Source organism: Cyprinus carpio, chromosome A5 (genome assembly GCF_018340385.1).
Source record: "Cyprinus carpio isolate SPL01 chromosome A5, ASM1834038v1, whole genome shotgun sequence".
NCBI classification, from domain to species: Eukaryota; Metazoa; Chordata; class Actinopteri; order Cypriniformes; family Cyprinidae; genus Cyprinus; species Cyprinus carpio.
This window is the reverse complement of record NC_056576.1, coordinates 11,075,110-11,092,113: the sequence shown is the minus strand read 5'-3', so window position 1 is coordinate 11,092,113 and position 17,004 is coordinate 11,075,110. Positions and strand designations below refer to the sequence as shown.

At 38.3% G+C, this 17,004-nt stretch overlaps 1 protein-coding gene across 13 annotated transcripts in view; it reads right to left on the bottom strand.

Moving 5' to 3' along the window:
- The window catches only part of LOC109090335 (autism susceptibility gene 2 protein homolog), a 292,074-nt gene that overhangs the window by 61,054 nt on the left and 214,016 nt on the right, over positions 1 to 17,004 (bottom strand). For 10 of the 13 annotated variants that reach the window (XM_042753647.1, XM_042753662.1, XM_042753671.1 and 7 more), the window contains one exon: positions 2,346 to 2,381. The exons of the other annotated variants lie outside the window; for them this stretch is intronic. In XM_042753647.1, coding sequence (XP_042609581.1) covers positions 2,346 to 2,381 — 36 coding nt within the window. The remainder of the gene's footprint in view (positions 1 to 2,345; positions 2,382 to 17,004) is intronic. 13 annotated transcript variants of the gene reach the window in all.

The following is a 17,004-nucleotide window of genomic DNA, read 5'->3' as shown; positions in this document are numbered from 1 at the left end:
CGTCCGGCGCCTCCGTTGCGCGAGGCTCTCCAGGCACATACGGGAGCGAGTGTTCCGTGAGCGCGAGCTGAAGTGCGCTTCAAGCGGCCACTCCGCTGGGTGTGTTAAAAAAAAAAAAAACGTGCACAGGACAAGACCAAAGCAATCGATGTATGAGAGGCGGATAGTTTAAATCATACCAGGCGGATTTTTTATTTTTTTTTTTTTTTTTTTAATAATGAAATCTCACTCTAGCAGACATTTATAAATATCATACGGACGACTTCAATGTAAAATGTAAAAATGACCACATTTCTCCTAAACTTTTCCATACCCTACATGTCAAAATGTTTTGTGAGCTGTTCACAAACATATTCATAGGGATATTATACCTTTACTGTGGTTTGGTCCAAAATATATTATAGTTAGACCTAATAAATTCTACAAAATTACAATACAAATCACTTGATAAAATTGCCCTACACCAACAACATACTTTGATTTCAAATCTCTCTTTCTTTTCAATCTTTGCTTTAGTATATTCCCAATGTGATTTTATTCACTTAGTTCATCCAACAGCTATTATAAAAAAGATAATTTTTTGCATAATATATATATATATATATATATATATATATATATATATATATATATATATATATATATATATAAATACTGCTGTAAAAAACAAGAAATTGTGCAATTGAAATTTTCACTCAAAATCCCAGATACTGAGATGTCACCCTTGCGACAATTTCATCTCATCACAACTAGATTCCGACAGTTTCTGAATCTGTGTTTGAAAAGGATGATAAGTCTGAATCTAATCCGCAAGTGGGTCAATTCTGTGAGATCAAATTTGCTTGGCAGTCAAATCAAATAAATGGCGTAAAGGACACACCATCTAAAGAGAAACCTTTATTAACTGTTTTCAGAAAGAAGAACTGAACATCTTGTGTTTTATTGAGGGCTTGACCTATACACTCTGCAGACAATTTAATACAGCTTGACTGAATCAAAGCAATTTTATCTCCAAGGGATTTAAGCTGCGGCTGGCTTTAATCAAAACCAAATAAATGGCATCTTTTAAACACTAAAACAGTGTTGCAAACTAACCAACCAATGTTCTTGTTTTGCTTCGACAAGTGGCTAAACAGTGTAGCCTGCCCCATAAAGCATTCAATGTCTGTGGTGCTTCTAGGAAGTTTCTGCATGGAATGCACAGCTTGTAATTATTTACCAGCTGATTGTGATTATAGGTCATCCCCTTTCCTACACACTTCCTATTAAAACCATCAGGCAGTTAGAGAAAAACAGAACATGGGATGGAGACGCACATACACTGACAACCAACAGAAAGACAACTGAGAGATCATGAACGAGGTATATCTGAGGTCCTCCAAATGGAACAATTGTCATATTATCTTTAATGGTTTATTGCTATGAGAAAATCAAATCTTGTAAACGGCTACAGACAGTATCATGCAAGTATAATTCCTAAAAAAAAACAAAAAAAAAACTCAGTACCAACAACAGCTTGAGGCCTTTGAGTCAAGCAAGGGAGGACAATGCATGGATAAACACATTGTTTACAAACTTGTACAACAAAATCATTGTTCTTTAACACTGAAATATCATCTCTGAAGAACCCTGCACAGAATATGTTTTATGAATATGGCACTAACCTTAGCACTGAGACAAACCGAATTTTAGTTTAGCACTGCAGATGTGCCATATGTCGACAGTAATAGGTTTTCACTTTGCCAGGGGAATCCATTTTTGCTACTAGGCAAATCTGATGACAGAAAAACGATTTCAACTTTTCTTTGGCTAGCTACTGTACTATCATGGGAAGAGAAGATCTACGGAATGAAGGGCAGAACTGGAAATTCAAAGTCATGTAAAGCTTGAAAGAACAATTCCGACAATGCAAGCTGGTTTGCAACAAAAGCTCCATCAGATGCACATACGTTCTGAGTGATATAAAGTCAAAAACAGAAAAGGAAGAGGAGAGACCAAGCTAGGCATAGAGATGGGGAGAGTGAGAAAAAAAGCAGAGAGAGAGAAAGACGCTCCAGTTGCCTCAGGTTGCCTTTCAGCTATCTTTCCCTGTAGATTCATCTGTCAGAGCTCAACCGAGAGAGAGACAGAGAGTAAGAACGAGCGCAGGCCTCATTGGGCATCTCATCCTCAGGCTTAACAATCCAATATTGGTTGTTGCCGAAGATAATTATGCCCCTCTGATGATGGAACACCTTGGGCAAGTTACAGCAATTTGCATCACCAAACATGGCAGATCAGCATAAATGAGGCAGGTTTAAAGGCATAGTTCACCAAAAATGAAAAATCTGTCATTATTTACTCACCCCAATGTCATTCCAAATCATGAGACTTTCTTTCTTCTGTTGAACACAAAAGGAGAAATGTCACATTGCTTTTTTTCCCATATGAATTCACAGTGAGCACATCTGCTACGCTTTATAAAAAAATAAAATAAAAAAAAAAACACAAATCTTCATTCCAAGTCCTTGAAAGGCATACAATAGCTTTCCGTGAAGAACAGACTAAATTGTATGTTGTTATTAATTAATATTCTTGGCCTCCAGATGACAAGAACTCAGATCAGTCAGACTTGTGCAATGAATCAACTGGTTCAACTAGAGAAGAAGAAAAAAAGGGAAATAGAGAAAAAAAAAAGAACAATGTGTTTAAGAATCAAACTGATTCGGTTCATAAGTTCAAATCCAGCTGCACATTAACTAGGAGGCATTTTATTACATAAATCCCACAGATATGGCATCAGAAGACTTATATACCGTATAGTCATATTAGCTACTTTTAAGGGGTTTTTGTATTTTTTTGGAGCTTTTGGACACTGTTATTGTCAACGTATGGAAAGGGAAAAGCATTAAATTTTTCATTTTGTGTTGCACAAAAAACAAAAAACAGCATAAGGTTTTGAAATAACATTAGCTTAATGACAGAATCTTGTTCATGTACAAATATTCTGTCCTCATTCTTAACCTCCTTACACTCATTTTTGGTTATCAAAATGGTAAAAAAAAAAGAAAAAAAAAAGTGACAGATGAGAACAACATGGCCATTTTTGGACGCTCCCAAACACCTTTGCATCTACTTTACATGGTTTCTGCTTGTGACAGAGTCATTTAGTAGAGATAAATGAGTGGATTGGATACTGTATGTGTATTTGGAAAGACTTACTGGAAATTTGTTAAGAAAGGCTGTTAAACATATATTACAACCACATTATTATTAAGAAGAAATACACAGTGTGATTTAAAATTGTGGCTATAAATCACTCAAATCAGCATCTGAAATTTCATGAAACAAGCCATTCCAAATTTCTGTTCTGCAAATACAGAAAGTGATTTATCAAAGCGCTTACACAAATTTTCTTTAATCATTGGTTAGTGTTTGACCACATGGCAACAAAATGATGCCTTTTGAAGTCGTTCGGTCTGGCTTAAGACTGCACACGATTATACTGCACATTCCACCAATCATGTTTCGTAAGAAATGCACATTTAACAAGTACGGAATTTGGAAACGTAAACATTCTAGAACCACGGCCTTTCAGAACTTTGGAGGAACTTTGAGACTAACCATGAATCATCAAGATAAGACGTTTCTGTGGTGGGGACAGACTTTCACAACAGAAGAACTCAGAAAAGCAGCCCAACATAGTTATCGTTCACATGAATATTTATAACTACTCATGAGCGATTTCTCATTTTCAGCCTATTTTTCTGCACCATTACTGCAATCATTTAAAATGGATCAGAGAGAGAATCTGGGAGCGAAAGAGAGAGTCTAGGGAGGAAAAAAAAAACAGTGGCATTATTTTTCCATAATAAAATTTCCCTGCCTTAACAAGATAAAAGTAAATTACGCACTGACTCAGAAAGTGTGAAAGGCATTCTAGAATGAATTTTTCATGTGCATTGATAATTTAATATGTTGTGGCGCCAATTTATCAGATCTCTGTATCGTTGCCACTCTTTTTTCTTAGGAGAATAACAAGGATATGATCTCGCTTTCTGAGTGCTTTCAGAACAATGTCACAGAAAAAAGGTGTTCACACTGATTGGATGGAAAAAAAACCTCCTCAGAGAGACTTAATATAACTTGCTCTCATTTTCCTGCTGAACGCAGGAGACTAACAAGACAACGAGGCAGACTAAATTGAACAACATGTGTTCTAAATTCTTTACATTATTCATATCGGCTGGAATGCTATCATTCCATACAGAGAACATCCAAATTGGATGCCCAGGTAAAATGCTCATGGGCCTTGCATGGCATGTAAATGTGGAACGAAATGCTAAAGATCCAGCGTCGTCATCCCATGTGCGATTGAATTATGACACACGTAAAGACAAAAGCATCGCATTGTTATTCCGGAATGGCAACAGTTAAAGCAGTCCGGCTGCGCCTGCGGCAGAGGATGATAAAGTATTATTTATCATGAGGAAAAGCTACTGGCCCAGCGAAGGGAGAGAGGGAGGTAGAGAGAGAGGTAGAGAGATTAAATATAAGGTTACCACAGCTAGGATTTAATCTATTCAGAGACAAATGCTGGGTCTCGGAAGCACATTTGTTGTGCGCCCCCGAGGTTTAACAGCCGGCATTATGGTTCCATTTCTCATCATTAGCAAGCCTACATCAATGTCCCCACTAAGGGGTCAGCTCTGGGAATAGATCCAAGGGCTGTGTCAGGCCAGGAAGAGAGGAAAAAGGGGAGGAGAATGGAGAAATAAATCTTTCTCTTTGTGCAGGCAAGCGCGTGTGTGTGGGGTATGTGCTGTGTGCCATCTCTTATCGTACTATGAGAGATCCATATGGTTTTACATGCTTGTGTACATGAGTATTTGCATAAGCCACTTTGCATGCACGTTTGACACAAATGAGGGGAAGAGGCAGAGTGCAACAGGAAGAAAAAACAGGAAAGACAAAGGACGGGAAAATCGAGTGTGATTTTTCTGGCTGCAGTACGTGTGTCCCTTCGCCTACCATATGTTGCTGCATTTCACGCTAGTAGATCTGAATGCGGACACAAGCATTTCTGTTTTTTTTTTCATCCAACAGCCCTGCCTTCATCCAACATGTTAGATATGTTAATCTGCTGGCATTCACTACAACTACAGCGGCTCTGAAATAGTTCTCCAGACCCACGCGTCAGAGCTCCAACCCAGCCGCGGGCAGCAGATGCTCCTGCAGACTTACCCCAGCCGCAAACTGGGCTTTCAGGCTTCCCACTGAGAGATTCCCTGCCTCCTCATAGAGCTCCAGAAGTGTATAATAAGCCCCCTTGAGGAAAAGCAAGGGATGTAAAAAAAAAAAAAAAAGAAGATAAAGAGTGGAAGGTTTAAGAGCAGGGAAACAATGGCATGGTTACACTGGAGGCTGCGTTAGCACAGGACTGATTTCTGATGGGCAATTTGAGTCTTTTCAGCTAAGCAGAGGTCACTATGTCAACACTGTTAAATCAACTGGTGCTCAAAATCTATGACCAGATCACCTCTTTTTTTCAATTGCAAAACAACTGTGGAAATTAAAAAACAAAAAAAACAAACAAAAAAAAGCTACGTGGATGGACAGAGAAAGATTTAAAATTTTTTGTAAATGTATTTTTTTCTTGAATTTATTAATTAGTCCAGGGTATCAATACAAATTTCCTGATACAGTCACAACTAAATTAAAGTGAGTTCATTCAATGAACAATTCATTAGACTAACTCAAAGTTACTCTTTTTTTTTAATGATTCGTTAAAGTGAACAAATGACTCGAAAGAGTCATCGGTTTGTGAATCAGACTACAGTGCGTTATATGAAAAATCAAACATTTTACCCAGCCCTAATATTAATTACTGTTAAATATTTGTTTCTGTAACCTGTAAAGCACTGTAGGAGAGCCCAAAAAAGGTGAATAATGTTTACCATTCAGGTTATTTAAACTTACAACTTTGCTGAAATTAAACCGACATTTAATTTTAACAAGTTAAAAAAGGAAATCAAGATTTACAAGGGTGATGGAAAGGAAAAGTGAAGTTGAGGAAGAAAAATCCTCCAGTGAATAGCAAATCAACAGCAAGCAAATGAAATGAATTGAGTTAGGAATATCACATTACAATCATCAAATTAAATTTATGACAGTAGATTTCAAATTGAATTACCGAATACAAGCTAGCTGTTTACACGGCCCTGCTCTATGAACCGTGGTCGAACTGGGAACTGACTCGGAACACCAATCGACCTCAGAAACGTAACATAAACAAACCGTGGGGTCAGCTAATCAAATTCAGGTGAACTGTGAATTCTGTGTTGACTGAAAGAAAAATGAGAAGTCATGAGGAAAAACAAGCTGTGCACTCTAAGCATGTTGTAGTAGTGGGTGCAACTTTGCAGGCTGGTTGCATTAACCTTCCCCAATTTAATCAGCAGTGAGCAGCAGTCATGCCAGGGATGTGAATCCCCTATTCAGGTTTCAATTTTTCATACAAACCATGCACAGCTTGTCCCTCACATTCCCTTTGACGCTCGCCAGGAAGAATAGCTGCTTTATGCTTATTGCATTCAGAGGTGGTGACAATAGCATGACGCTAATAACAATAAAGCAGCGGTTGACTCCAGCAGCCATGAAATTTGAGTCACTTTCTGTGCATTAACAGCAAAGTGGCAGATTAAATCACCCAGCATCTGATATACAGTCAACCGAGGCCATTACGGAAATGAAACACAGGGTGGATGCCTCTCATCAAGATGGTGGTGCATAAGAAAAAAAAATAAGAAAAAGGGAGGCAGTTATAAACATGACAAATACAGATGGAGACAGTTGAGAGGCTTGCAGTAACAATGCTTTCAAGACACTTACGTGGAGTCCTGAGTCAAGTACGCCATTGGCCAGATATGTATTTCACAGATGATGCCTGATCAGCAAAACGCTTATTGCTTACTGCAAAGATGATGCATTAGTTAAGTGAAACCCGAAATATTGCAATACTATTTGTCAAATCAGAGAGTGCAGTCAATATCGCACACCTAAGAAAATCACATTAGCAGATGCTAGTCATGCAGGCTAAACAATCTTCTTCTCTGCTGCCAATGCCTGCTTTATGCTGTTAGAGGGATCCCCTTTTATATCTATTAGCACTTTACCTTGATGCTTTCAAAGACTTAGCATCTAAAAATGCATGTCTACTCTTTTCTCAAGGCCCATCAGACAAGGGAAAGAGTCTTTGATTGAGGCGCTGAAGCCTATGAACAGTTAATGTAGGCTTAACAAAAATCAAGATGTTGGCTTAACAAGAATCAAAGCTATCCTAGAAGGAATAAAAGAAGATATCAAATGGGCACAGAACAGACAATTTTCCTGCTTTCCACTCCTCCATATTGTGCTCACAAGACAGCAGACAGGGCCAAAAAGTGCTGGTGTAGCCCTATTTTATTACAATATCTAATAAAATCTAAACCTAAATAACATTTATACTAAACCCTACCCTAAACCTAACCTATAGTATTAACAAATCCAAACATGACATAAAAACAAATTTGCTGAAGCAACCATACCATTTTAGCTTGGTTCAACAGGACTAGTCAAGATGGTTCATCATGACCTGTGTATTGTATACATACTTTTGGTAGGTTTTTGGAGTCTGAGTGAAAATGTAGCAAGAGGTGAGTTTTTCCAATGAGCCTAGGCTGGGATTTTTGTAAAAAGTTAAGTGCACTATTTGAGCTTTTAAAAAGAATACTAAGATACTGCGTAATAACATCACATAAAAAAAAAAAAAAAACCCACATCCAATTTTGCAACATTGTTGCGATGGCACTGCCATAAAATCCTGAAACAACTTAAAAAAATAATAATTTATACACCCTCACATCCCCATTTGATGCTGGTTAGCATAGCCATGTTAGCCTCTACAATCTCTCTCTCTCTCTCCACACAGACCAACAATTAAAAAACAAAGTAAAGACAACATAGATGAATCTCCCAAGAATTGAAGGGGATATCATTGGTGCTAATCTTGAAAGCAGAAGATTGACACAAAATAGTGGAATTCTGTTTTCCCTTGAACTTCTCATTCTGTGGTCTGTTAGGTCACATCAAAATGTTTTTAATGCATTTTAATGAACACACACGCTAATCTGCTATGCTTTTGTGCAGCTAATATGGATTAGCCTCTTATTGCATGTTAGCATTCCCAGAAAAGACTCTCTCAATCACTCCCACAGCCATGTTTTTCTTCCTCCTCCATCTGGACACAAGCCTGACATGACTTTTACCCCTCTTTTTCCTTGTGGGACCATCACTTAAAGACCCCCGACACTCATCTGAAAGGAGGAGGTGCCCTTGCCAACCTCCTCCTCAAATCCATCGGGATGGGGGGATGAGCAAGGAGACAGAAATATAAAGAGGACGGAGGGCAAGAGGGCCTTTTCTCTAATTAGTGTTACAGAGCCCTAGAGACAAGGGTTGAAACAGTCTACACTGAGTTCATACTGGTCCTTTGTTTCTTTGTTCCATAATGTATTACCCAGAGCTCAGAATGCATCACAAGCATGCCTGCCACTAGTGTTTTATTAATATGTGCAGAGACTACACATGCACACATACTGAATATAATAGCAAAGAGAAAAACATTCATACTAAAAGATACCTGCCCGCAAATACACACCAATATATATGTACACACAAAACCCTTGGCCAATGTCTGTACGAACTAGGGTTGTGTGGCTTGGATTGAGAATGCTTTTAAAATGACAAACTAATTTCTGAATTTAAAACATGGAAGCAAACAGGATGAAGGATTGCAGTTCAAAGTTGAATTTAAATTCGTTTTAATTCTATTTACTCTTGTTCAAAGAAATTCTGAAGAAAAATACCAGACAGGCAAACAGACAGAGAGACAAAAAGATACCTGTAGGCAGACAGACAGAGAGACAGAGAGAGAGAGTGATGGATGGACAGATAGATAGACAGACAGATGGATGACAAACAGACAGACAGACAGACAGACAGACAGACAGACAGACAGACAGATAGATAGATAGATAGATAGATAGATAGATAGATAGATAGATAGATAGATAGATAGATAGATAGATAGATAGATAGACAGATTTGACATTTTGCACAATATACACAGCTAAACCTCATACCATTCATGCCAACTAAAATACCTAATTCATTTATCCACAGAATGAAATATTAGACAAAATGTAACTGTTTTTTATTTCTTGTCTCTCTGTATGAACCCATTCCCTCACTGTCAGCAGCCTGGGGAGAGGCCCATAATGCAGAGCTGTCTGGCAAATACACTTTACAGGTTATTTAAACTCAGTAACACTCTAAAATCCACTAACTAAGTGCAGCCATGCTGGGAGGCATTAAGTCTGTCTGCTACACACTGGAAAAAGGGACAAAAAAACAGCAGTTGACATCTGACTGTGCTCGAGGAGATTGCAAACTTTATCGGTTATATGTGAAACCACAGCACTGATAAAATCAAAAGGATTGTGACCTTGCAAAGAGCTTTTTTTCCACGCATGTTTACGTGTTCAAACATTTGCATTAATGCTCCAATGAAAATGGATATATGCTATCATCCTATTTTTGTTTCGCCATTCAGTTTTTGAGGAAAAGGAACCAACGGCCTCCAGGAATCATCTGACTGTTTCACAGTTGAAAATTCTTTAGATACCTGATGTTCACCCTGGAAATGTCATGATGTTCCTTGATGGTCATGATACAACCATTTGCATGGTCAGGCCCTCAGGGGCATCGTGCACCATGACCAAAGCGCAAAAACAAAACTACCAATCAGTTCCATATACAAATGTTAGACAGAAGCAAGCAAAGTTGCGCCTGACCTTGTTGACAACATTTACATTGTTTGAAAAAAAGAAAGGGAAAAGTCATAGTTTTGAGTAAAATGACTAGCAGAAGTTGGGCAGACCAAATATGCAGGAGTGATTTCTGCCATAGTGTTGTAGACAAACACTTTTTTAGCCTACAACGACCTTTCATTTTTGGAAGCTGCATTTAAAATACAAATGTAAAGTTTGAATAGACATGACATGTCTGTGCACAGTTCTTTGATTTCTCAAAGCTCTCAAAGTGTAACTATTGTGGCCTTTGGTGAGCACAAACGCAAGATTTACTTAAATTAATAGAGCTTGGTAAGAAAGCTGTAATCTGTAAAACACCAGAGGAAACCTATCTTAGGTTTACTCCTAGTGATTACACAGAAATAAATCTTGAAGTTATCAGAATGAGCAAAAAAATGGCAGAAGCAGTAGAAAATGTACCACAAGCTACCAAATCCTAGTTAATAGGAAACAGGAAAGGAAATGTCTATTCCCTTGCAGCCTGATCATAAAGACAAACAAGCATTAACCCTGCTGTTTTAAAAATCATCAGTGCTGAGTTTTATTTAAGGTTTAAAAACTTTCATCGGAGGCAAAGTTATTTCATCCTTGAGGAACATAGAAACACCATCCCCTCTGTTCTAAAGCTTTCCATATCGAGCGAGTCTCTCTTTCACTCTCGGGCTCGGAGGAGCTCCCCATCTGTGATTCTAACCAATTGAGCTCAAGAGGGTGCAGACCCCATCCCGGCAGCCCTTGACTATGGCCTCTTAATCTGGGCAGGGAGGCTAATAGGCCTGGAAAGGCCCTGTCAACCTTTTCCCACCTGGGGTCACATATGGAAATGACTAAGGCTATTTTTAAGCCATGGTAGGAATAAAGGAATAAATCTTGTTCTCTACCTAATAAGAGAAGCCCTCCTCTCCTTGAGGGTATGTCTGAAAATGCTATGGTGTCCATTTCACCCTTATTACCCCATCCGTTCCTCCTTTCTCTGACTGGAAGTCTGTAACATCCCACTAAACAGGAAGTAGAAAGCAGTCATGTAATTGCTTTTTAAACAACTTCAGGTCTGGGTCCTCTAGTGGTCTCATTTTTCTGCTCTTTCTCTCAAAACACATGTGAACACTGGCTAAAATTTAGATTTAGATTAGCCTATTTCTATTTGAAATATACTATTGAAATATTGTCTCAGATTGTATAATAAATCTAATATACACATCATATGGACAAATGTAGTTTTATTATACTTTATGGTAGTTTATTTGAAGGCCAAGGCTGCATTTATTTGAAGAAAAATACAGTAAACAGTAATATTGTGAAATGTTATTAATTTAAAATGACTTTAATTTATTTTAAAATGCAATTTATTCCTGATTACAAAGCTGAATTTCCAGCAGCCATTAATCCAGTCTCCAGTTTCACATGATTCTACAGAAAATAATCTTTGATAAATATGCTGATTTGGTGCTCAAAAAGCATTTCTTATCAATCAAATTTATAAAATTATTATTATCTATGTCGAAAAAGTTATGCTGCTTAATATTTTGCTGGAAACCATGATACATTTTCAGGATTCTTTGATGAATAGACACTTCAAAAGAACAGCATTTATTTGAATTAGAAACATTTGTATCAATATAGAACTTTTTACAATAATTTTGATCAATTAATTGTGTCCTTGCTAAACAGAAGTATTAATCTCTTTCAAAAAAGCCTTACTGACCTTACTGACCCCCAATAGCTTTGAAAGGTATAGTGCCATTTCTGGGTGAAAAATTCCTTTAAATAACTGCTTTAAATTTCACATACAGTATCTGTAAACTCCAAAAAAATAAAAATAAAAAAAAAAGTCATGAAGGCTATGCAAAGTGTAAGCTTTCTAAATCTGAAGGCTGCATGTGTAAATCTAATCTCATTTGCTTGGAAAGCACAGTGGCCTAGTCCTTAGTCTGAGCACTTTATGGCTCCATATGCCATTTCACTTCCCATTTATTCAGTTGGAGCTGTAGTACTCTCCAGAGGAAGTCACAACCCTGCAGGCCCAGTCTCTACCTTTCATCTGATTTATACCATAACTCGGCCCAAACACACACGACTCCCAAGGACAAGTAGTGCATCATAGAGAGAGAAAGGCTGAGAAAGAAAGAGAGACTTGTACACATTCAAGTTCACAGAGGTAAATCAATAGAGCAGAGGACAGGAGACGGTTGAGTCTAAACGAACAGCAGTTTTGGAGTGAATCAAGTAGCCCAAACCCTGAGTTTGCGGTCTCTTCAAGCTGCAGTGTCAGTTTTAGATGCTAAAAATATTTTCTTCCATTCAGTTTAGTGTGCAGGGACAACAAAATGTCAGTCAGTTAAAAGTCTAAACACTACACTCTAGACATAACATAGGCTCAACAAATGACATGAATTTGGGACAGGGCCACCTGTTTGAAAACAATCATTCTTTTTGCATTCAGTTTAGTGTCATTCATTTAGTGTCAAAACTATAGGTGGAAATCGTCTATGCTCAGTCTGGATGGATGGATAGATAGATGGATAGTTGGATAGCTCTCTCTCTCTCTTACACACACACAAAAGTAAAACACTGAAGTATCTCCACATACCCTATCCTGACACATTGATGGATGGCCAGGATGCAGAACCTCTCCCAGTAAGACCATTAGTGGAGTGAAGTGATGTCCAAAGCACCAGTGCATGACTGGGCCAGCCAGCAGAGTGCTTTCATAAATGAGTCTCTACTGAGAGCTCTGGCTGGACACCTCAAAAGAAGACAAGAGGAATACTCGTTTTGGCACCACACAGCCACTAGGAAATGGCAAGCACACAGTGAAGAGTGTGAAGCATCAAATGCATATTTTAAAAGTGAATCATTAACCTACAAACATTTGGCATCTGCGCCTTAACAGAAAATCAAATATCATAGATCTATTAAAACAGGTCAAGAATCTAACTATTGTATAACAATAGTATGTTCAGCCTCTGGCTTCTTTAAAAGTGTAATGTAGAATATCCTTTCCACTAAAGACAATGCATGCAATTGGAAAAAGTAGCACTGTTTCCAAATGTGTTTCCCAAAGATTTCCTGTCTGCCACTGTTAAGAGAACAGTTAGTCCCATCCCAAACTCATGGTATTAACTGAACCTGCAGTTGGCTTTTCAAATCTGACCTGTAGAGGTCCTCTTTATCTTCAGACCTTCTTGCATATCCTTTATTGTTTTCCCCACCTCCATTTGCAGCTGTTTTCATGGAGGGCTTCAGGAATAACATATTTTTGAGGGCCAACCCAGAAGTTAACATCGGCCTTGTTTCCTAGACATAAACCTATTGGACTACTGCAGAAAATAAGCTCTGTGACCAGCAAAAGTTCATGATACTTTCACATTTAATTCATCAAGATATTTTTTACTAATTAACTTTTATGAATTTAAAGCCTAAATACAATAATTTAAATTTAATTTAAACCAGAATTTATAATAAACCTAATATAAAACCTTGTTCAGACTGTCAGTCCAAATCCAATTTTTCTTCATATCCAATTGGAATCCAATCTAAATGATTGACTGTCCACACAGTGTATCGCAACTGTTCAGTTTTCGATTTGTGTGTCCATGGCGTTTTACTCAATATCTGCATTGGTTTCTATGGCAATGAAATTGTGCTGGTATGTCTATGCTAAAAACAACAATAAGTGCAATACAGTTTGCAATACAGATGTTGTCTTGCAACATGTTAACATGTTCCCGTCGCGATAGATTATAATAAGGGACAGAGATAAAGGTAGGAAGTTGCATATGCAGCTTTATTCCGTGCTGCTGTCTCGCCGGTTTCATAACTCTAAGAGGCGGGTAGACTAGAAATATATTGTCATTTTCCGCTTGACTTGCTATTCGGAAGAACAGAACCTTGTTTCTGCAAGACTGTTCAGCATGTTTTCTACAAATAATGTCTGATGTGTTTTATGTGGTGTGAGAACGTAAAAAAGCTACACAAAAAATCTGAGCAGTCAGACTGAAATGCATTTCCAGAAATCCGATTTGATTAAGGATTTCAAACCACATATGAATGTAGCTCGAAACGGATTTGCAAAAATTGGATTTCATGTAGTTCATTGCTGTTCAGACTATCTAAATATGACCAGATTTCAATCGGATTTGCACAAAAATCAGATTTGGGCTGACAGTCTGAACGAGGCTTTAAACCGAGTACAATGTGTTCTTTCCAAGCTAACAAAACCACAGTCAAGATGTATTTTGATTTATTTTCCCCTTTTAGGACTAATAAATGAAACCAATGACAGATTTATTGATGCAGCATAAACTTGATGTAGTTTTTGTTATAAAACAAAAATATTTTACATCATGCCAGCAGCTGCAACACAACATTGAGCATAATTCTACCTTCCATGAGGTCCATATTAGTCTTTATGCTTCTCAGAATCTAGATACTATGATTCTGTCCTGGATGTAGACGTGGGGTTTCCCCGCAGGGGTTGGAAGTGACGCGGTCTTTTGGAAAGCTCTGCTGGGGCGCTTTGACAAATGGACTGTCTGACGAGTGCTGCGTTCAGGGAGCAGGACCCTGTGCTCACGCCTCGTTTACCTGCCGCTACGCTCACTCGCTCATCCTGGTTCTTAGAGACATGGACACACACACTCTTTCTCTAGCAGCGACCCAGTTGTTGCCAAGATGTGAAAGTCATGGAAGTAAGTGTGTACTGCAATAGATCAAAATGTGGCGACAGTGACTTTGTCGCCCTGTTTGTTTTGGCACAGTGTCGCATCCAGAATTTTGACTGGAACGGTCCATTCGGCACATAATCTGGCTTCTCTGACAGGCTATAATATAATTTTGCAGTAGGTTATCATCTCCCTTAAATTAATACTGAAATCGGAAGAGGTTGGATCATTCGGACTACTTACCAAAAGCTGATTTGAGCTGATCTAAAGCACCTAAAAAGCAGAATGAATGGGAAAGGTGGCCTACATTTGCACTTTCCACCCACCCGTTCCTTGTTATTTCACTGATTTATACCTTTACATCTTTTCAATCCAATCACAGTCTCATTTCGATGGGAACTGTCACACCGCACTGCCACAAATGTTGACAACTGCAACAGTCATCTCGACAGATCCGTAGGTGTGTAAACAACCTCGGTGCGCATGTGTGTTTGGGCTCGTGACAAATTCCCAAACATGTCTCTGGTGACTTCCTGCTGCTTTGGTGTCAGCCAGACACGTCAGACACAGACGCAGGGCCCCGTGGGACGGGCGCGGAACAAGATGTCGTCTGTCAAGCGGGGAACATTTGAAAATAAATAACATCAGTGATGATTTGGGTTTACTTGTCACCGACGAGCTGGTGTTTTTGAGGAGTGATGCCGCCGCGGATCCTCTGGGAGAAGCAATCGCTCTTTTCCAGACCGGCATCTCCAAACAGATGTGCCTGATTTCCATTGCAGATCTCACCGCATAAATCCACACGAGGATTTCAATATTGGTCTTAACAAGCAGATGACAGCAAGCAAGGAGGTGATCATTCATAATTGGAGATTGGAGGCAAAAAAAAAAACTAGGGGGGAAAAAGACGCTACTGGATTAAGTAGCTCTGAATATAACAGGAATGCTAAATCTAGTTAAGAGCTTAGTTGATGCACAATGGCATGTTTTTCACCAGGTCTGCTGATGGACCTCATGAATATTAATAAGCAATTCCCCAGGAAACAAAAGGTTTGTGATTTTGTATGCAAGCTTATTGAGAGCTAATTGTTCTTGGTTTACTAACAGTTAGAGGCACAGTAAAGAGGTTTTAGATAATGACTACTACAGTGGATTACCAATTAGAAAGCAGCTGGGGCTAAAAAAAAAAAAAAAAAAAAAAAAAAAAAAAAAGATTGAACTAATTAATCAAGAGCCAAGCCTGCCGGGCAATATTTTTATACACAAGCATTGCTAGGATGTTATTTTTATGCAATAGGTTTAAGAGCCAGACAGTTGAAGCAATATAATATTCTAAAAAGCACACCAAGATCCACAACCAAGGATGTAATAAGTGTAAGAATGTTCAGTATTTTGTGTGGCATATTCTATAAATCAACAAATGGAATACATTTTTATATGAAATCAGAACTGACCTTATTTACTTGAGTTATTTTCCAGAGATTTCAAGTACATTTCCAAAAATAATTACAAAGAACCAATAGAAAAATAGAAAAAAATGCTATTTATATTTATGCATTTAGCAGACGCTTTTATCCAAAGCGACTTACAGTGCATTCAGACTATTATTATTATTATTTTATCAGTATAATTTAAAAAAGTTTTTTCTTGTAAAACTTGATTCATTGTTTGATGGTCCAATCAAATCCCAGACAAAATCAAGTCCTGTCCTACTTTATTTCCTGTTGCATTACATCCCATTATATAGTACCTGTCAATTGACAGGTAAAGAGTGGTTCAATTGTCAGCGAACACCTGGACTGCTAAAATGCAAAACCTATGCATGCACATCAAGTTGCTTTGGATAAAGTGTCCACCATATGTATAAATGTAAATTCTGTTTTACATTGCACAGACTGATTCTCTTAGACTAATTCATAAACACTATATAACTGTATACCTGTGTGTCTGGCGACGAATGCAGCATTTCGGACTGCAGAGGTGAAACACAATGTCTGCTTGTAACAACAGCAATCCTCTCCAGGACCTTAAGGAAAACCAGCTGCTGAGAGCAGTTGATTAGAGGTTAGGAGCTGGAGAAATGCACATGAGTAATACATATGAATCTCCCTGCCTAGGCTCTATCCAGAGATTACATATCATAAAGCTGTTCTGGCAATGAGGCAAAGCGAACCTGCTCCAAGTATGCAGCAGAGATTTGACTTCCTCTGGGAGACTTCATAAGTCATCCACACAATGGCTGCTTCTTGGAAGTCGAAACACACCTTGAACAGGGAATAATGGAGAACATGGAGAGATGATGTGGAGGAGTGCTGGAGCGTTTCAGATCTGTGGTCAAGGCCGAAGCGTGGCTAAACGATTGTGCTTCCTGTCTCTGTATAGTTGGTTATTAATGGTCTCATGAAGGAACTGAAGAAAGTGAAAAGGTTCAGGGTAAAGGTTACCCTGTT